At 36.7% G+C, this 22,549-nt stretch overlaps 1 protein-coding gene across 1 annotated transcript in view; it reads left to right on the top strand.

The window, feature by feature from the left end:
- The first annotated feature begins 1,787 nt into the window (after positions 1–1,787).
- Positions 1,788–22,549, top strand: part of slc24a4b (solute carrier family 24 member 4b) — a 42,868-nt gene continuing 22,106 nt past the window's right edge. Inside the window, exons 1-2 of the mRNA XM_046836887.1 lie at positions 1,788–2,315; positions 10,561–10,671. Coding sequence (XP_046692843.1) covers positions 2,153–2,315; positions 10,561–10,671 — 274 coding nt within the window. The 5' untranslated portion in view covers positions 1,788–2,152. The remainder of the gene's footprint in view (positions 2,316–10,560; positions 10,672–22,549) is intronic.

The raw sequence follows: 22,549 nt of genomic DNA, 5'->3' as shown, positions 1-22,549 counted from the left end.
TCAAATCTATTAACTACACATACAGTTACCTGCTGACCAGGTCTTGATGATCATCATGGTGGTTTGATTTCTTAAGCATAGGTAACATGTTGTGATGGATAAAATAATTGCCCCACACTGTTGCTGTATCTGACATGACAACTCTTTGATGTCCTCAGTATATGAGTATGTGTGTGTATGCGTGTCCTGCATTTAACCTTGTTTTTGATTAGAAACACCATCATCCCCACCATTTCCCCACACAGCCTTTCTGTTTAGAGCAAAATAATACTGCATATACTGAACAATCATTTTTCAATATAAATAATACACTGCAGATCATTCAGTAGAATAATTACACTTTTATTTATTTGTTTGTTTATGTAATTATATTTTTTCCCCTTGTGATTCAAGTCCTACACAAAAGAGATAAGATAAGATAAGATAAGATAAGATAAGATAAGATAAGATAAGATAAGATAAGATAAGATAAGATAAACCTTTATTTGTTTCACAGTGGGGACATTTCCAGAAAATACACAAATAAACTTGCAATATTAAAACTACCAGACACCACATTGTGTAGATCCCCCCATGTGAGACCAAAACTGCTCTGACTCTCTAAAGTATGGATTCCACAAGACCACAGAAAAATGTGCTGTGGAATGTGGCACCACCATCTTATCAACAGCTTCTTTAAGTTCTGGAAGTTATAAAGTGTTAGTCCAGGATATATCCCAGATGACTATTCAGATAGAGATCTGGGGAATTTGGAGGCCAAGTTAACACCTAGACCTCATGCTCAATTGTTTAGGGTCAGAGTGAAGGCAATTACTATTAAGGTATACTGTTACCATGAAGGGGTGTCTGCAGGTAAGTAGTACATGTCAAATTAGCATCCATATGAATGCCAAGAACATTGCCCACAGCATCACTCTGCCTCTGCCAGGTTTTCTTCTTTTCATAGTGCATCTTGGTGCCATCTTTTTTCCCAGGTAGGCAATGCACACACACACCTGGCCTCCACATAATATAAAAGATTCATCAGACCAGACCACCTTCCTTCACTGCGCCGGTTCTGATATTCATGTCCCCACCGTAAGTGCTTTCACCAGTGTACAGGGATCAGCATGGGCTCTCTAAGCAGTCTACAACTACACAAGCCTATACACAACCAGCTGCAATTCCCCTTTCTAACATCGCCACCATGAACTTTTTCAGCAATCCGCTCTGCTCTGCTCTGCTCTGCTTTGCTGTGTGATTGGACCAGACTGTCTTGTTTTTAGATATGCTAAATTAATCCTTCAGATTTTAAACATCGATATTGCCACCCAGCCACAAGGCAGTATCAGAAATCTTTTAATCACGAACGCAACGTGAATTTTCTTACATTATAGTGATAATCATATAATCATATAGCGTATTCAACCTGCCAAATACTATACATATGCTTCTACTATACAAATCCTTTTATATAAACATGTTTGACACAATGAAGACACAGAACAAGAGAGAAATTTAAAGTTTAAAAAGATTACTTTTTACATGCTGCCACATAAGGTTTATATAAACTTTCCTATGGCATACTATAGCACGAAGAGCAACAAATACAGAAGAATATTCATTTAATCATCTCTAAAAGACATATTATGAAATAGGCGTGTGGAGTGATTAACTAGTAGGCGTTCCTTATGGTGGGCGGTCCTTCAAATGGGCGTGGTTTGTAGTCTTTCAGGATGCTCCTTACGTGGGCACCTTTTCATCTTGCGTGTGCGTTTGAGTGGGCGGGGCATCCACATTACCACGCCCTTTCCCACGCCGACCAATTCCACTTGATAGAATCAGCTCGGGTTTCCAATTAAGACGAACGCGAAGGGAGGCGGGGGCGCGTGTGTGTGTAGTGGGGGGTACGCGCGGGCACGTCGGTGGGACTGCACGCCGCTTTGGAAGGCGAACTCGAGGAGCGTGGACGCGAACGCGGATGTGACCGGTGCGCGAACAGCGCGTGCATGCCTTTGCATGGTTCTGATTTATGAATGCCAGTAATCTGGAGGATTTGGGATGGAAAAGCTGCATTGATCCGAAACGCTGGGGTTGTGCATGTGCAGATAGAGAGCGAGAGAGAGAGAAAGAGAGAGAAAGAAAGAAAGAAACACGCCGCATCTGAAATGAAATGAGGATCGAATCGGAGCAGAGAGACATCATGAAGAAGAAATGCGCCATCACCAAGATTTTCAAAGTTCGTAAGAGGCGCGAGCTGCTGTGCGCGCAGGCGGGTTTGCTGTGCAGCCTGCTGCTGGGGGTTTGGGCCATGTCGGAGCTCCTCACCCAGGCAGGTGAGTCCATAATCACCTCCGGGCAATGGAGATGGTCCTGCTGCAACGCGCGCGCACACGCACACGCGCGCGCTCGGCTGCTCTGTGTCTTGGATATTCTGCAGGAACGTGATTCCACTGCCACACACACACACACACACACAGTTCTCAATCCTGCAGTGCAATCTGCATGACTAACCGGGATGTTTCGCATCAGTTCATGTCACGCATAATATTGTATCTGCATTCCAAGGACGTTGCATGCATATATTTTATTATACCATAACATTTAACCTGTAATCACGTATTCAGACACTGATTGGCCTGTCAAAGTGTCTTAATGTCTTAGGACCTCACTGTGATTAAAAATGCAGCTGTGCGACCAGGTGCTCATTTTGGAAAGGTGTTTCCCAGCCCTAGTCTGTGTAATACATAAAAAAAGGTTTTTTTTTTTTTTTTAAATCGTTTTTCCTGTTCTAAGATATGATTTGGTTTATTTATTAGCCCATAGGCAGGTCCTAGTGCAGAGATGCTGCATGTCATTACAAGGAAATTTAAAGGAATCTGTCCTAATGAGTCCTAATGTCCTAAGGACTGAAGAGATATCAGTCTGAAATTGAATTAAATTCTACATTGTAATGATGTACTTTCATGACACGCTCCATTAGGTACGATCATGCTGTCTCCTAATCCACCAATCATTCAGGTACAGGTCAGGAGATATAGTTCACATCAGAAATGGTGTAATCTCTGTGACTTGTATTGTGGTATGGATAGCCTCCAGAATTTAAATGGTTTATCATCCCGAGAGCAGAGGTGGTTGTCTTGTGTCAACGTGATGAGAGAGGTCAGAGGAGAATGACCAGAATAATATGAGCTGACAGGAAATCTATAGTAACTCAAATAAGCACTGTTTACAACCACAGTAAGCCGAAAAGCATCTCAGGAAGCACCCCACATCGAACCTTGAGGTAGATGAGCTACAACAGGACGTTTCACTTGTCAGTTACAGAGATCACATTTTTTCCCCCCATTGTGTTATTTGATGGGAAGTTTGACTGAACCTCTTGATCTGTATCTGCATAATTATCTGCACTGTGTTGCTGCCACTTGAACAGCTGATTTATATTAGTGCATAAAAGTGTAGGATGCATTGGATATACACTGGATGGTTGGTGTATATTATTTGAATATTTGCACTACCTAGTTTCACTAGGCTATTTCAAATATAATTGTTATTGTTACATTTTGTGTTTTTAGTGATGTCTATGGCAGTGGTTTATTCTTTAAAACTGATAATACATGGTCTAAGTATGAGGCCAAACATTTTAAAGTCATGTGTTATGCAAAAAAAAGGTAAGTTTGAAAGGATTTTTATGTATTAGTCTACAAAATCTGTCTCCTTGTTCCAAAGAGTTTCAGGTATGATGGGTAATACAATGAGCTGTAGTTTGTGTTATGCGATGCAACAATCATTCATATTTTTTTGTATTACATTTGTGAGATTATTTAAGGTTAGTTCATAGGTTAAAATAAAAATTACAATACTTACATGTTTTGGGAGTCAAGTTTGCTATCGTAAATAAGCTACCGCTTAATAGAGGCAAAGTACTGACAATACAGGCAACATTGTCAAAAAACAGAAACAATGTGACCTAATACATTTGATCAGATATAAGCAACAAATCCTATTCCCCAGCCTCAATAGTTTCGAATATCTGTAGTGTACCTTCTTTTGCATACCTATGTGTTATTCCAGATTTCAGACACTCAATGCTTTGCCACTGGTGTCACAATGAAACTAATGAATCAGGGCAGAATTTGTCATGGGGTTAAACCTTCCACCTGGTATTTGTCACCTGCCACAGCACGACAGTGTGTCAATAGTCCGAGTGAATGATTCTCTCTTTTAGTCAGACCTTCAGGATGCTGATGGCACCTGGCACTTGCTTTCCAGGGACTGTGCACTTGTTTCCTTGAATTATGGATTGAAATCTGGAGATATGGGTCAATGCAGTATGTATTCCTCACACTGGTGGACTTCACTATGAGTATGTGCTCTTGCTGCAGTGTGTGAGAACAGTAGAGCTGTACAGTGAAATCCCCCAGTATTGATTGACCTGCAGTGACGCATGAACACCTCCATTGTAGGAACATTATCTTGAATGTTCAACATGCATCTAATAGAACATTCTTGTGCTTTAATGCATCATATATGGAAAAGTGTAAGTCTCCAGAGCAGTTCTGAAAAGTGTTTGGGAGCATTTTAGCAGACAGACTTCTTTGATGCAGACAGAAGCACTTGATAAAAAAAAAAAAAAAAAAGATATTTGTCAGTAGGCCAGAATCCTATCAGACATGAGGCATTTTGGTTTCTTGTTGTTATTTACCATCAAATATATTTTCGTTTTCATGCCTGTCTCCTGTTGTGCTATTTAGAGTCTATATGTTGTCAATAGAGTTATACATTTTTTTTTGGTAAACTCCTACACTTGTTCTTTAGTCTACACTAAGACTCGAATCTAAATGTAATTTAATTTCACTTACTATTTCTGACTTTGAATTGACCATTTTCAAACAGTTGCACTTACAATCCATTTACTTAGAGCCATATTGTTATTAGCACAATGGTTCTAATATGTTGCAACAACTTACACAGAGGCTCTGCATAAACAGATATTTTAAAACGTTTAACCTTTGATACAGTGTAAAAGTACTGTTGATTACTTTTTGGAAGGCGTCTCCATTGTCTCTCTTTTAAAACAGACAGAGGTTAAACTGCTAATTTTAAGCTACTTGTTTCATGGACACACACACTTAATGCTATGAAAGGTTTTGGCTTCTTATTCTTTAATAAAAAATAATTGGACATAGTCACAGTGTGGGTATTGATTGTTTTTCTATAACATCCCACTTTTTTATTATTTTTTTATTATTTATTATAAATTTATTGTTTTAATACAGAAATGCAGGCTGTGTCATTTGGTTATATCCATTTAGCATATTTAAAGTACAAATATGGGGCTGTAAAAGCAAAATGCGGTTAACATTAATGTGAATTTATTGAGTGACATCACACACAGCCTTCAATTCTTTATTCAGTCATCATGGTGAATCCAGAGCCTGTCCTAGGAAAACAGGGCATGAGGCAGGAATACACTTTCAGTGGGATGCCAGTCCATTGCCATGTGCACACACACACACACACACTTTTAAATACACATTTACACTTTGTAACAATTTTGCATAGCCAATTTATCAACTGGCATTTTTGGGAGATCAACAAAATTAAATTAACCTGAGGAAACTAATTCGGATAAAAGGAACACTTGAAAAACTCTGTACAGACTGCAGCATTATTTGAGGATCCATTTGGGTACCCTGGAACTGCCAGGAGGCAACACTGTGCTGCCCACTGCTCTTGTGTGTACCACGTAAAAATCTGTTCTTTACTTTAATCCACTTTCTCACAACATATTCGATGCATCGTGACGGGTTCAATATTGATATCATTAAAACCCAGTATATCTAATCAGCCACTGAATTTCACTTTTTTAAAAAAAAATAATTACATAACTCATGAGCATTGGGTTTTTTGTGGCTTTAACTGTTCACTGCATGCTCTGGTTCTGGGTTACACCTTATAATGCGAAAAAGCATTGAAAAAAGCTAAATTTGTTCGACAATTGTTGGATTAGCATAGAAATGCTAACAGTCACACGATATTGAGTTCCATTCTAACAGCAAAATGTTGTTTGAATGAATCACGGCTAACCAGCTAACAAATATTGTCACTTTTCTAGTGTTTGTTTGCCATTTACTTTAAAAATAGACTTCTGTTTGATTGGCAATAATTAAAATGTAGGTATTCCTTTTCATATGTTTGATTTTTGTCAGTCCCTGGTTGCATTTAGCAAGCTAATGTAATCCAAAACAACCTTTTGACAATGTTTGTTCTTTTGCTAATATTGTTAAATTAGCATACTAACATAGGTCAACACTCTTTCTACTACTTGGATAGGTATAAGTAATCATTAAATTGTTTAATATTTTTCTCAGAAACCATAACACTCTTAAATTGTTATTAACTGCGAGCTGTAATTAGCCAGCTGGTTAACATGAACTGTCAACTGGAGATATTTCAAGATAAGGCAAGACAACATTTTACATAATTTTTTCTTTCACAGCCTTCAGCTTGGCTCAGTATACTGATATTCTTTATTTAAATCCCGTCTTAGTCTCATATATGTCAAAGAACCAGCCAGGGCTGTGTTAGTTATCATAAAAACGGCATTATATCGAGGATGATTTCATAATACGAATGCTAAATTTCCCAGAAGGAAGTGTGGGCTGTGAATGCAAAGCGTTTATTATCAGTAATGGATGTCTTTTTGTGTAATGGTGGTGTGATGAAAGGCGCTGTGGGTGCGTCGGTGCTCCTTAGCTCTCATGATTGCACTTGCACTGATCTGAAAGCGAGGGATCAAAGAAGGAAAAATGCAGCTTATCTATCAGATATATTTCTCTTTTCTCTCTCTCTCTCTCTCTCTCTCTCTCTCTCTCTCTCAATATCCATTTTAAGTTTAAGCTTGTCTGGATGTTCCTGCTTATATATATATATATATATATATATATATATATATATATATATATATATATATATATATATATATATATATATATATATATATATTATATATATATGAAGGTAATACTAATTCACCTCTCCAAATATAAAGTAGCTGATGTGATGAACACATTGACAGCAGGTGGAATTAGATGGAATCCCTGAATGGCATATTTCTTGTATCCTACAAAGCCACACTGTATTTGGTTCGCCAGTCCAACTTTAGAGGCAACTCATAATGTTAATCGATATGATCTGTAAAATATTTTTAGAATCTATAGCTTTTAATGTGACATTACCATAGACCAAAGGTTCTCAAAATCGTGTCTGTTAAGCTAAACTGCAACTTAATTAACTAAAACAACTATTCCTTAATATGTTCTGATTATGGAAAGTTCAGAAATTAACAAAAAGCTTTTTTTAAGGTTTAAGTAGGTGGATTATATTAATAAATAAATGAGAACGTAACGGCACTATTAGTTCATTAATGTTAATCTATTGTTAATGTTTTAGCCAGAAACTCTGTCAGAGCTGCGGTTATGGAAAATGAATGTACACCTTTTATATATTATCTAAAAAAATGCTATAAGTTAAAGTTATTTATCATAACCTCAAATGTTTGTTATAATATTGTAGTGCAATTCTAAAGCAGGATGGAGGACACAAGCTGATTTCTTTTGTGTATATTCTATTCTGTATCTATTCTGATTTGACATTTCCATATTTTTTTTATTACTGTTATTGATTAAACAAAAAAAATTCATTTTTAATGTTTGTCTTTTCAGCTCTTTATAGAGGTGTTTTAATTAACTTCAGATTGATTTGCCCAAATTTGTTGCTATAACATTTAATGAGCCCAACACAGTTCAATAGGTTTTATGTAGAGTGAGATTTAGTACATGTTTACCTGCGTTCTAACGCCATTGCAGGCATCAATAAGAGGTCATGGCATGGACATCAGTGGTGATTGGCATTTGTCCTTGCACCTGTGTTGACCAGGCAGCTGGTTGCTGTATCAATCATCATTTAATCTGCTTCTTGTCTGATTCATATTCAGCACACGTCTCTGAGGTGTGCAGGATGCTAGGTGTGACTGAACATCCCACTGGATATGATCCATATGGTCCTTGAAAATGAAAGCTCTATTTTTGGTGAATGTGTTTCATAAGGTACTCACTAGCATTGTTATTTGTCACTGTTTGACTTGCATAAATGAAATGACATGCCTAATAGATAAAGTTCACTTGAATTCAATTTTATTTGTATAGAGCTTTTAATAATAGACATTTGCAAAAATTAATAGATTAGGAACATATATTTTAATGTTGTACGTTTGTCTCTGTAAGTTGATCCCTAATGGGAGAGCCAGTGGTGCAGTGTCAATGAAAAACTCCCAGTGATGGTATGAAGAAAAGACCTTGAGAAGAAGCGGATTTAAAAGAAAACCCATACTCATCTGGGTGAGGCTGAATGTCCATTCATCGAAGTTCTATAATTGTTGGGGTTATCATTTCACTAATTGGCAATTTAGCGCAAAACTGTTCATGGTAAGTGCAACCTTGAGCCATTGTAGCAAACCTGTTCCATATTTTTGCTTTTTTATTCATTGCATTAAAAGGTATAAAAGATAAATACATTTACAAGACCTTGCCTGGGGTCAAAATGATCGCTTCTGTAACTGTTTGACTGGCTTGATTAGGCTGCATAGGAAAAAAAAACACTGTGTTTTATTTGTTTCTCAATGAGGATTGATATAAGAACTACAAGAAGCTGCATTTTTTTTCTTAGGTCACCTACAGGGGAAAAAAAAGCACAACACTGTTTCTCTTATTCAGCAGACAGTTCTATTTGATCTCATGCACATACCTGAACAAGAACGAGGTAGAAACATAAAGAAGCGAAGCTGTGAGCAGATTTAAAACAATTTGATCTGCCCAAATGAGTCATTGCATTGCACTGTTTAGTATTTTGGACTGAAGATATAATTGCCAATCACTGAACAGACTGAATTTATGAAGTGAATTGAATGGGTTGGGGGAGTCATGGCTACACATGTCATCTTGCTCAAAACTTGTGAGTTTTGAGCAGGTGACAAAAGCAAAAAAAGTGAGGCATTATGCATAGGATGCATTAAATAAAGCAAAAAATTCACCTTCATGTGGCTGATGAGTTGAGGCAGGACAACAGAACACTGCCACAATTAATTATTTAAACAAGCATTAATATGGCTGTTTAACGTTAATTGGACATGCTGCTTTTATGACAACCTAAATAATGCTTTCATACTAAATCACAAATAGTTTTTTTCAGGATGTTGGCTACAGCAGTACAAATATTCCTATAAATCAGTAATTTGAAATGAATGATCTGTTATTTATAAAGAAATGTAGCTACCACTTCATGCTGCTGTCTGCTGTAGTGAAGCAGTTGGTGCGATATCAGAACTAATAAATATACAGGGTTTTTTTTTTTTTTTTAATTTATTTTATAAAAACGCTCAAAGACTTGAGTGAAGATTTAAGCTCTTGTTCCTAATTTAGGCAGAAGGAAGCATTGTTCCTGGTTCCTTGATCCTAAGGTTCCTGATTTAATCCTGAGCTTGGGTTATTGTAGTTTTCTCCTTGTCTGTTTGGGTTTCATCTATGTATTTAAATTTTCCACTATTAAAAACCTGCCTGTAGGTGGATTGGCAGAAATTGATTGCTTCCCTGTATATATAATATTTGTATAATGATCAATAACAACCAATAATGAAGTGTGTTCCTATTTTTTTCCCCACACATCTGTGATTACTTTCACAAGAATAATTTAGTCTGTTCGACATTTTCCCGACTTTCTAGTGATTACATTGTGAAAAACTGTTAAATTTGTACCTTTTGTTTAAAACCTCACCACACCAGAGCTTTTATGTGAGATTCCTGTCATGTGATCCTTCTCCAGGTTTAAGCATAACTACAACAACCTGCTTCTCTTGAGATTTAATAAACAATTTGCTTAAAATTTTAGAATAGTTTTCAATAATTACTGAGAACAATTATTATTATAATGGTTGATCTATAAGAAATGCATGTAACTTTTTGATACAAAATTATGTCAAGGCTGCAGTCTGGTTTTATCAGAATGAAAAATTTACAACAAGCGACCGATCGCATCAAATGCCAGTCATACGTCTCAGATTTACTTTAATGGAAGCTGGACATAAAAAAGAAAGACAGACTGACAGACAGACGGACAGTGAGGCAGACAGACAGACAGTGAGGCAGACAGACAGACAGTGAGGCAGACAGACAGACAGTGTGGCAGACAGACAGACAGTGAGACAGACAGACAGACAGACAGACAGTGAGAGAGAGAAATGCAGTTTAACATCTACCAGATGTACAAATAGTAGCAACTGTGCAAATAATATGCAAATATGCACAGCATGCAATATATGTGAATAAACGTACAGCAAATAAATATAAAGACAATGGCAGTGAAAATTTACATGAACTGTTGACTAAGTAAAACAAATGGTCTAGTCATGTCTGTATATTCCAGCTTAATGTGATATTTTTTAAAATTGTAGCTTATTTGAAAGGTATTTCTTTGTGTTATGCGTTGAAGCTCGAAAAGTTTGAAATTTCCATTTTTCTTCAGGTCATGGCATGATCGCAGACGGAGGGATAAACGTTGATGCCCACTGGGGCAGGAGACTGATGGCCTTGGCCCAAAACAACGAGACTATGGAAAAGAACTGTACTGAGCCAGGTAGGATTGAACACGTTGTCATTATCACAGTCCTTACGAATATAAACACAAGATTTCGAAATAGTGAAGCATTTTCTTAGGTCTCTGCAGTGCTGGTATTTCCATCTCTTTGTGGTGTAAAAATAAGCTTTGGACTTCATTAACTTTTCAATCTCTCCTGAAGAGTGCCAGTTGGCAAGATTTACCAAATCAGAATCTTGTATGCGATCTCTCGGGATTACCTGCAGTCTTTCCTTTCGATTTGTCCTCCTCTGCTTTTTCTCTGCTTCATGGCGCCCACCTTTGATGTACAGATAATATGGCTTAAATCGTATCTCTTTTAATGGCTGGCTCGAGAGAGAAAGAGGATTTTTGTGTAATAGGCTGCTGCAGTGCTGACTTGCATATCTACATCCCACACACACTGTCTTTCTTTATTACATCTAACACCTCCAGGCTGATGCGTTGCAGCATTTCTTTTTTAACAATGAGTTTTTGAATACGAAATCTTTCAAGTAATTACAATTTTGGCAGCTCTACCCGATAGCGTTTTGATTTTTTTATTAGAGACATCCAGCATTACTAACTTTGTTCAATTAAAAGTGAACTGATTATGGCATAGTTGTGAGGCACAAACATGTGACTGACACTTGAAATGTCTGTGCATGGCTCTTGTAATACCAAAGGCTAGAGTGGTGAGGATACATGCCTCACTTAACCTATACCTAACAATTTTTTCCAACAATCTATACCCAACATTACAATATTGCCTTTCATTTAACAACCTCCATTTATAACCTGATAGGGGGGTTTGGAGAAGAATGATCGGTTGTGGCGACCCCTAATGGGAGAAGCCGAAAGAGGAAGAAGAAGAAATTGTTGTTCATTATTTTAGTTGCATTCTTTTCAGCATCACACTGAGAGAAAAACAAACTACCTCATAGACCATCATATACTCACACATGTCTCCAGAGCCTCTATCTATTCAATTTGTTATGCAAATGTTGTGCACAATTATCATTATTGCTCATTATTTTAGTACTTATTTTCTATTGGACAGAAAAATTCTATAAATGCATTGCATCAAAGTTTCAGAAATCCCCTCTGAAAGACTTGGATTTATATATTTATTTGATATACAGTGAAGGTATTCTGGGGTTAAGATTACAAAATGAATATCAGGATTTTAGCATTCTTTTGCTGATAATTAAATCTTGCATTTGTTTGAATCCACCAATTTCTTTATGTGATCAAGAAATATTAAAACGTGTCACTGACAGGTGTTTCCTATCTTCCAGCTGTGCTGTCTCAAACCTTGAACAGAAAACTAAGTTTTGACTGTGAAAATTACATTTGTTACTAAAATGGATAAACCAACATAAAAACCACTGAGTAAGCCATTTTAAAGTATGAGAAAAGATTCAAACTCAATCAGAGCCATTTCACAAGCATTGGGTAGTGCAAGTTCAATTCAGAATGTTTTGCAAAGAAAAGAAACCAGTTAATGACATACATTGTGAGAGCTGTGAAGAAACCCCCTAAATACAACAGTAACATTATAGTTTCACAATTACCAACAACCTGCACTGGGCAGGAGTGAAGGTTTCATAGTGCACTGTCTGAAGAAGACTTTGAGAGCAGACCTATAGAGACCATACCAGATGATGCAAACCAGCAGTAAACATTGTAAACCCTGATAGGAATACATAGATGAGCTACAGAAATTTTTGAAACCAAAATCTTGCAAAGTTTTAGAAAGGCTAAATTGGAAGTGGAAGATCTTCTCAATATAACTCACTGGTCGAACGGCTTCAATTCAGTTAAGTGAATCTTAATTATGCAGCAATACTATCACTCAAAACGCACAGGAAAGGACTTCATCATAGGAAAAACTGGAATGTTTTAGACTGGCTAAGTCAGTCATTATACCTGAACCCAAATGAGTAGCATTTGAACACCTGGAAGAGGTGATTGAAGAGATTTTTTATCGTTATTTACTTTGTTTAAAGACTGTTTCTTGAATATCGCTCAGATAAATTTTGAGTCTGCCACCCAAGGTGCCATGTTTTGAGTTGTATAAATACATAAATGTATCAAGAAATGAGCGCTGAAATTCTAGTGCATATTGTTTCATATTCAACTTTTGTCTTATAGATTTTTGAAGCGACTGTAGATTCTATAGTTTTCACTTGACTACCTTTTTATTAAGGAATGAATATGGCCATATCCAAGGAATACAATTTTCCTCTTTTCCCTCCATCTTAAACTCTTCTCATGAACATTCTGTTTGTGCTGTGGAAGGTGATCCAGCCACCAAAACTGACTACAGGCTAGTGTGTCATTTGCGACCATTTAAAGTAAACATCAATATTTGCATATTTTTGTAGATGTACACAGTGCTGTTTTCTATAAAATCCTTTGTTTAAGTTAGAAGGAAATGACTCAAAAGCTTTTTGAGTACTAAAGAGCTCTGACTATTTGAAAAAAGTATATTTTCCCATCCTGCAATTCATAAAATCATATTTTAAATATATTTATACCGTATTTCAGAAACTGCTGAACTGTCTCTAGAGTCGGTTTTGTAGGCGAAAACCCGGTAATGATGAAAAAGCGGTGAATACGGAGAAAAGTTGAGCTGACAGGGAGGCTATGGCAACTCATATAATCACTCTTTACATCAGTGTTGAGCGGGAAAGCAGCTCAAGCTCCATGACGCATTATATATTCAGACCGCATTGCATTTCACTCCTGTTAGTTCAGAATCTGAGGCAGTCACTGACACAAAATGACTCAGTTAACAGTTGGAGGTTGGAAAAAGGTTTGATTTTTTTTTTTTTCTTTCCCTGATCTTTCATTGCCCAGTCTTTGGGGAACCTGTGTCTAGTACACAACAATTTGTTACTTTCAGATAGTATAGTATGTAGGGATACACTGAAATGTTACTTTCATACTGTATCTGAATTTCTGTAAAGCTGCTTTACAGTGTATATATCCATTGTTAAAAAGATAAGTAGATAGATACAAAGATAGCTAGCTAGATGAGAGGACTGATAAAATATTAGAATATTTCTGTGAGCAACACAATGGTTGTGGATCTTTCAGTGTTTGTGGCAATGTAGAATGTTCTGATCATTATTGCAGCATAGTTTAACAGTCCACACCTATAGAACACAGCGTGTTTAGTGTTTCAGTGGCAGCTTGCTTTGTGTGTGTAAAATTATGTAAAGCTTTGTTTGCTGGCTTGCACTGTGTTTTCACTGCAGTATGCCGGTTGTGTGCGGACGTCGTGCTGTTTGTTTGCTGTTCTTGCAAGTTTTCTGACCTTGTTACATAAAAGATCTGAGCTTCTTTTTTTCTTTAATAAACTTGTGAACTTTATTTAAAAGTGGTTTGTTTATTTGAAATAAGTTTACAATCATGCATTCGACTGACCGTGTAATGGAGGTTCCTGTGGCCTGACTTAATGACTGTTCCTCCAATCCTGTCTATCTGCCTGTCTGTCTTTTTGGCTAACAATCTCTGGCTCTGATATTCTTGTCGGCCTGCATGACTGATTATTTTATTCTCCTCTGTGTGACTGAGTGTTTGTCTGTCTATTTATCTGTATGTCTTTTGTCTGTTTGCCCAACTTTCTGTTTGTCCTTCTCACTACTTTTCAGACTGTTACTATTTCTTTCTTTCTGAGCCTTTCTGTATTTCTGCTCACTGGGAAAGTTTATTTTCTCTCTGTAGGTCCGTGTCTTTATTTCAGTAATGTCTGTCTGTTTCTCTTTATATATTACTGTTAGTCAGATTGCCTATTGCATACTTTTGTACTTTTTTTTGTTTCATACCATCAAACTAATTTAAATATTAGTAAAAGATAACACAAATGAGCACAACATGCAGTCTTTAAATAAAGGCTTTTATTATTGAGGGAAAACGGGGTTCCCTGGTGGTCTAGTGGTTAGGATGCGGCGCTTTTACCGCTGGGGCCTGGTCAGGGAACCAACCCCAGCCACTTTCAGTGCTGGTCCCAAGCCCGGATAAATGGGGAGGGTTGCGTTAGGAAGGGCATCCAGCGTAAAAACATGTGCTAAATCAAATGTGCGGAGGATCCGCTGTGGCGACCCCTAACGGGAGAAGCCGAAAGAAAGTTTATTACTGAGGGAAAACAAAATCCCTGTGTGAAAGTGTTTTCCCTCCTGTTAAAACTGGTTTATCATACCCGAGGTAAATTTCTCTAGCCACACCCAGGCCTGATTACTACCACACCTGTTCACAATCAAGAAATCTCTTAAATAGGACCTGCCTGACAAAGTGAAGTAAACCAAAAGATCCCTCAAAAGCTAGACATCATGACGAGAGCCAAAGAAATTCGGAAACAAATTAGAAAGAAAGTAATTGAGATCTGTTAGTCTGGAAAAGGATAAAGCCATTTCTAAAGCTTTGGGACTCCAGCGAACCACCAACGAGAGCCATTATTCACAAATGGCAAAAACATGGAACAGTGAAGAACCTTCCCAGGAGTGGCCGCCCGACCAAAATTACCCCAAGAACGACTCTTCCAAGAGGTCACAAAAGACCCCACAACAACATCCAAACAACTGCAGGCCTCACTTACCTCAGTTCAGGTCAGTGTTCATGCTCCACCATAAGAAAGAGTCTGGGCAAAAATAGCATGGCAGAGTTTCAAGATGAAACCTGCTGCTGAGCAAAAAGAACATAAAGGCTCGTCTCAGTTTTGCTAAAAAACATCTTTATAATCCCCAAGACTTTTGGGGAAAATACCCTGTGGCCTGACGAGACAAAAGTTGATAGCAGAAGAAAGACTTTGGAGTGACCTAGTCAAAGTCCTGCCCTGAATCCTATTGAGATGCTGTGGCATGACCTTAAAAAGGCGGTTAATGCTCGAAGACCCTCCAATGTGACTCAATTACAACAATTCTGCATAGATGAGTGGACCAAAATTCCTCCACAGCTCTGTAACAGACTCATTAGACTGCAACAGACGCAAGTTATTGCAAACGCTTGAGTGCAGTTGTTGTTGCTAAGAGTGGTCCAACCAGTTATTAGGTTTAGGGGCAAACACTTTTTCACACAGGGCCATGTAGTTTTGGATTTAGTTTTACCTCAATAATAAAAACCTTCATTTGAAAACTGTTATATTTAAATAATATTTAAATTACAGTGGAACCCGGTTATCTCACCCTCGGTTACCTCGACAACCCTATTAAGTCGACGTTTTTGAAGTGGAACCGCCAAATTCTCGCTTTTTCTACGCATTTTTTATCGGTTATGTCGACTTTTTTTATGTCGCTGAACCCTGATATCTCGAGCACAAGGGGGAAAAAATTAGAAATTTTAACGTCAGTTATGTCGATCGGCGCTGTGCAGCCGCAGAAGAACTCGCGAAAGTGGCGGAAAAATCAAACCTTACAGATACTACAGGTGTTTGTATTGTATACTGGTGAATCTCTGCTGTTAGTAAGTGCACATATGCATTTTTTTTGTTAAATGTTATGCAATGAACGGGAGCGCGGCGCCCCGGCTTCAACTCCTTACGCGAGCAGGGTAAGAAGCACGGCTCTCTCGGTAAGGAGTTGAAGCCGGGAGCTTCAGAGAAAGCGGCCGAAAGCACCTGCCACGCCCCTTCGGCCGCTCACGTTTGAGACTTTTCTGTCCCTCGTTTTTGGTTTCGGGTTCGGTTTTGGATCTTCCGGTTTTTTTCCGGCTTCGCGCCGTGCCGCCGGTCGCGGTATTTTTTAATTTCCCTATTTTTCCATTCACAAACTCTCTCTCTCTCGCGCTCATTTCCCCCCCCTCGGCATCGCGGACGTAAGTTTTTTCGGACACTTTGCTTTGTGTGTTTGTGCGGATTACTTCAGCCTGATGGTCATAAGTTTTCAGAAACTAAGTTACTGTTTTTTTTTCTTTTTTTTTTACATGTGGACTAAATGTGAGATGGCACTGTGCAGCCGCTGTTTTTTTTTTTTTTTTTTGAGCGATCTGTGTGTTTATAATGTTGGAGAATATAATAAAGGTTTGTATGGAGAATGGACGGTGGTTTGTATTGTATACTGGTAAATCTCTGCTGTTAGTAGGTGCACTTATGCCTTTTGTTGTTAACAAACGTATGTACATTTTATAGCATGCCTTCATCAAACAAATCGCGCAACGCTGTTGTGTAAAACCCTCCAAAACACGCATGCACATTCTCATTTATTAACGCACATCATGTACATAAAGAAATTTCAAGCACGTTAATATATTGCCGCCATTTTGATTTTCGTTTATCTCGATCATCGGTTACCTCGATGCTTTTTGGCGACCCCCTAGTACATCGACATAACCGGGTTCCACTGTAGTTTGATGATCTGAAACATTAAAGTGTGACAAACATGCAAAAAAATAAGAAATCAGAAATGGGGGCAAACACTTTTTCACATCTGTGTGTGTGTGTGTGTGTGTGTGTGTGTGTGTGTGTGTGTGTGTGTGTGTGTATATATACACACATATACATGTGCGCAAATAAGGAGAACGTATTTACTGAAATAGTCTAATAGTTAATGCACCATAGTTGATTGATTTATTTATTTTAGAACTCTGGGACCTTAAATCTTCATTTGAATTAGCCAAATATGCCTGTGGACCTGTTGATTAAAAAAATAAATAAATAAATGATATTAGTTAGGCTGATTCAGGATTGTGCATTCATACTCAGCAAACTTTAAAAGCCCTCATCAAGCTCTGTAAAAGTTATTTCTAATTTACAACAAAGAAAAGTCAAATGTAAAAATTATTTTTACAGCAGGATTTATGAATCCTTACAAAGTCTACAGTTGTTCTTACTTATATAAATAAATGATGTGGTTGCAGCAACAAACTATTTATCTTGAGTTCAATATTTGGACTACAGAAAAGTTTGAAGTTTGTGCACTTGCAACTAATTAAATTTAGTTCATTTAAAATTCTTCCAGAAGATTGTTTACTGAATAGAAAATAATGGATAATTATGACTAACTGATTAACATTACAGAAAAAAAAGATCTGGAAACATGAGTAAACAAGTCCAAGTTCTGAATATTCCTTCAGTTCATGCTTAACTCTTCTAAACCTAAAGCTTATTTTCAGAGTTTAAATTGTTGGGCTGAATGAACTCATACTTCTGATTTTTGGTTCTCACATGGTGTTTGCTTTCCATGTACAAAAGCTTTCTAACAACTAATCAAATGTTCAAGAGCTTTCCATCAAAAATAAATATTTGACCAGCATGATGATTCGCTGAGTCAGTTATAACTGCTTAAAAAATTCAGTATTTTAATACTTCTAAAAGAAAATCAATTACACTTCCACAAATCAAGTGAATATTATCGGTAACAATTTTGATATTTATTCATGTCTTACAGAAGAATCCATCTTTCATACACACCATTAGACTCGCATCATCTCACCAAAGCTTTAATATTACACATTACCACAGACTCCATTTGCAGGCTTATGCCCATTAGATGCTCACTGCATGGGGAAATGCATGAAGAATAGGGCTGAAACGGTTCCTCGAAAAACTTGAGTAATTTAAATACAAAAAAATCTTGCTTTGTTTAGTCTATTTACCTTCACTGAGTACGGAGCACTGTGTTTCACCACGGACCATTATTACTGACATACCACCCACTCTGGAGCGATCTAGACAGGTATACACAGTTATTCATGCTGCAGAATGAAAAAGCAGGAACGTGAATAAAACAGCGAGGGGGGAGAAGATGTTTCATATGGAAGCTGTTTTCGTCAAATAATAAAAAACAAATGTTTGCCTAATTTTGAGAACAATTCGGCAAGGTTGGGTTCATTTCAAACTAAAACTTAAGGAAAACACCATATAGTTTAATTTCTTGAGTTTTTCTTTGTCACACATATTCTTGTATGCAATTTCAGTAATATGTTAATTTTTCTAAAAAAGGAAATTACTTGTTCATTTTAAGAGACGTCTTATTTTCTCTTGTAAATTTAGTATTGCTCTTTAATAATAATAAAAAAAGAAGTAATTCTTATCCGATTGCTTGAATAATCAATGGAATAATCGGTAGAAAACTTGATTACTTAATAATCATTAGCTACAGCCTTACACATGAAACTTAATGGTTCTTTACCTAAACTCTTTAAAAATAAAAAACGCTAATGTTGGAAATTATAGATTATAAGAAATTATAATAATAAGTGTTATATTCAATGTAAAATACATCCAAAATGCAATTTTTAAAATATGAAAGATTTTTTTCTTCTTAAAAATTAAAATGAAGATTTCTTTTCCATTGGATAATTAAATATTGTAAACATTGGAAAAGTGTTTGAACAGTGAAATTGGTTCTCTCTGTCTGACTGAGTCTCTTGATGTCTTCAAATATAGACTGAAGACTGATGCCTTTAATAAGATGGGGCTCTTTCGATTACATTTTTTTTTTTTTTTTTTTTTTTTTTTTTTTTGCTTTAATGACCATGTGTGCTTTGGCTGACCTGGACTACAAAATCTATTTAAGATCAAATCCATTAGTGTCTCATCTGTAAACATGCTTCAGTAGAAGAGATCAGACATAAGAAAAATTTGACTTTTTTACCAATATCACCAATTTGCTTTGGGCCAAAGAAATAGTGTAGAGTATTAAATATTCTAAATCTTTATTTGAAATGTTAGATTAAGAATAAATCCTAGATTTAAATTGTGAACAATATTCAACTGATTTTTTTTTTTTTCTTCTTCCTCTTTAATTAACTAATGGTCAGTATTAGCAGGTATTGTCCAGTTATAAATATTCCCTACTCAGCAGCGAATGTGTAAACTTCGTTTATGCCCCAGCAGTTTTAAATTATTTAATCTAATTTGTCTGATAATATTGATTGAATTTTCATATCAGCAGTCCTGATAACAGTGCCAGCTGCAAGACACGGGTCACAGGTTTATACATAAGCACTTATTCTAATACATTTTTTTTGTAACAGCTGGGTCACTTGGGCTTTTAATGAGTGACTAGAGTACACTAGAGACCAATCAAAACTGGATGTTAAAAAGTGTTATTTTAATGTTTGCATAATTCGGGAAGAGAGAAATGAAAGATATGACCGGTGCTGTCCTGTTCATGTTTGGCCATTAAAAATGGTCAGTCAGAACATTACCAGATTTTTCTTTTTATTAGTATAAATTGTAGGTTTTTTAAAATAAACTCTAGCTTTAATGGTCTTATATTTGTTCATATAATAATTTTGTAATGATGGTCATTCTTATAAAATACACTATATGGACAAAAGTATTGTAAGTACACCAATACACAAATGTATGATTTTGTTTTTGGGTGCAGTTGCATAAAGTTTTCCATCAAAGTCAGTTTCATGACTGTATGCTTTACATGGGTTGGAGTGGAAGATTTTGAGTGGCCTTCTATAGACCTCAATACAATTGATAAGAATTGGAACGCTGACTGTACCTCAGGCTTCCTCACCCTCTCAGTACCGAACTTTACAAACACTCTTGTGGATAAATAAGGACAAACCTCCATAAGCACACTCAAAAATCTAGTGGAACATCTTCCCAGAATAGCAGAGTTTATTTTAACAGCAAATGGGGACTAAATGTGGAATGGGATGCTTTAAAAGAATGTACGAATCTGTTGGTCAGGTGTCCCAAACCTTTGTCCATGTAGTGTACTTTAATTTCCTAATATATATTACTTTAAAATGGTACAAAGAAAAATCTATTTACTGTGAACTGTATGTGCCGCCATAATGTGACATTAGGGGTGTTTATGGCTGAAAAAGTAAAACGTTCTTGATCAGGATATTTTGAGCTGAATGTCTTTCATTGCACTTTTTCAATATTAGAGTCTGTGTTTTTAAGAGTACAGTACACTGGGTTGCAGCATGGCCCTTATGTCACTACAGTAATCCCCTGCTTTATCACGGTTCGAATCTCGCACCCCCGGTTTATTACCAAATGGATTTTGCCACAACTAATTTGTTTAGCTGATTTTCTCGGTCTCTCGCGGAGAGCACGATAGACCAAAAAACGTATAGGGAATTGTTTTTATGGAGTTGTATGTTGAAATAAAGAAATGTATTAATAGAAATATAATACTTAATTATAAAATGAAGTAAAATGTTAATACGGTACAGTACTGTATACATAAAATAACATTTTTGGGGTGTTGTCCCTTTATCGCGGTTTTTCGTTTATTCGCGGGTGGCTTTGCAACTTAACCACCGTGATATACGGAGGCTTAATGTATTACATTTTGTTAATTGACATGACAGCAATATTAGTGCCATGCGAACAAATATTCATATCGCACTGAAAGTGGAAAATATTGGTTTAATAAATATGTGTAGAAATTTCGAGTACAGAAGCTTTTCTTGTGTACAAATCAAAATTCAAATATATGGATACAAATATGAACATTACTGCCCTGCATTTGCATCACAATTTTTCTCTCAACTTTTATAGTTATAGTCTCATCAGCTTTTTAAAATTAGTTCAGAAAAGCAAAATTTTCTATTATATAATATGTTGCCTCTCTCTCTCTCTCTCTCTCTCTCTCTCGCTCACTCTCTTCTGTGTTGGTGTGTTTATCAGAATGCTGCTCCTGCAAGCCTCTAATCTGGCACATTTTGCTTCTTTGCCCAGCCGATTACATACTCATATGCTCTAACCGCCCCACACACACACACACACACACACACACACACACACACACACACACACACACACACACACACGCACACCTTCCTCGGCTCTGATGGTGACATTTCTATGCAAAATGTTAGCAGCTGGACCCACTAATCTCTGCTTAATATGTTGTAAACCTATGCATTTTAATATATATTTTTTATTTTATTTATGAAGATTTATATTACTTATTTTAATACTTTATCACTTGATTAGTAACACAAGCTCCTGTATGTTTGGACCCTTTACCTAATCTAAGACTAATAATATTTGAAAAGATCTAAGCATCACTATGAGGAATTGCTTCAGCAAGTGTAATGTTGAGTAAATTTTCTGCCATCAGGGAAAAGGCCTTTAGGCAGACATTGTGGCCATGTCTGTCTTATTAACCTTAAGAGAGAAAGAAAGGAGAGTCTCATGGGAGAACAACTGTTTTGTCACTATAAATGTGATGAAAGAAATTACCCATAAGGAGAGAAAACTGTGTTCCTCTTCAATTTATTGAAATGTTCATACTCGTTGTTAAAGGCATAACATGATCTGAGACGTCAATTTCTTATCACAGAAAGCCCAATTGTGTTTTAATTATCTGACCAGATAAGGAATTCCCACAGTCATTTGATTAAGATTTCTCTGTTATCATTTGATTGAGGTCCCTAGTTGCATCACCCAGTATTGGTCTCCTGCATCGTCACCTGATTAGGGTCCTCCATATTGTCTCCTTATTTGGGTCCCCTATGTTGTTACCTGATCCAGGTCCCCCTTTACATGTCCTGAGCATCCTTGTCCATTCTGGGTGTTCACACTTTTTACCTTCTAGTCTATTTCATCATCACATAGTCCAGGTCTAGAGCAACTGTGTTTTCCATGGTGTCACCTGATCCATGTCCTTCAATTGTCACTTTGATGGTTACTGTTCTTTGTGGCTAGTTCATAATGTCTTAACATTATATTGGTTCCTCCCTTGATTGGAGCACTCTGCATTTTCTCTTTATCACGCATCTTACATGGACTGTTGTCACCAGATCTATGCTTCACCATGTGAAAAAATAAGAGTGGAAAGTTCCCTTATTTGCACATGTATAATCTTTGCAAATCTTATATTTTTTAATTCATTGAAAAAAACCCCCACAAAATAAATATTAACCAGGTGTGCAGCTGTGTTTTCCTTGCATGTACAGGACTTTCAGCATTGTGGACTTG

Source organism: Silurus meridionalis, chromosome 23, assembly GCF_014805685.1.
Source record: "Silurus meridionalis isolate SWU-2019-XX chromosome 23, ASM1480568v1, whole genome shotgun sequence".
Lineage (NCBI taxonomy): Eukaryota > Metazoa > Chordata > Actinopteri > Siluriformes > Siluridae > Silurus > Silurus meridionalis.
Note: the sequence above shows the minus strand (reverse complement) of the source record. Positions and strands in the feature narration are given on the sequence as shown.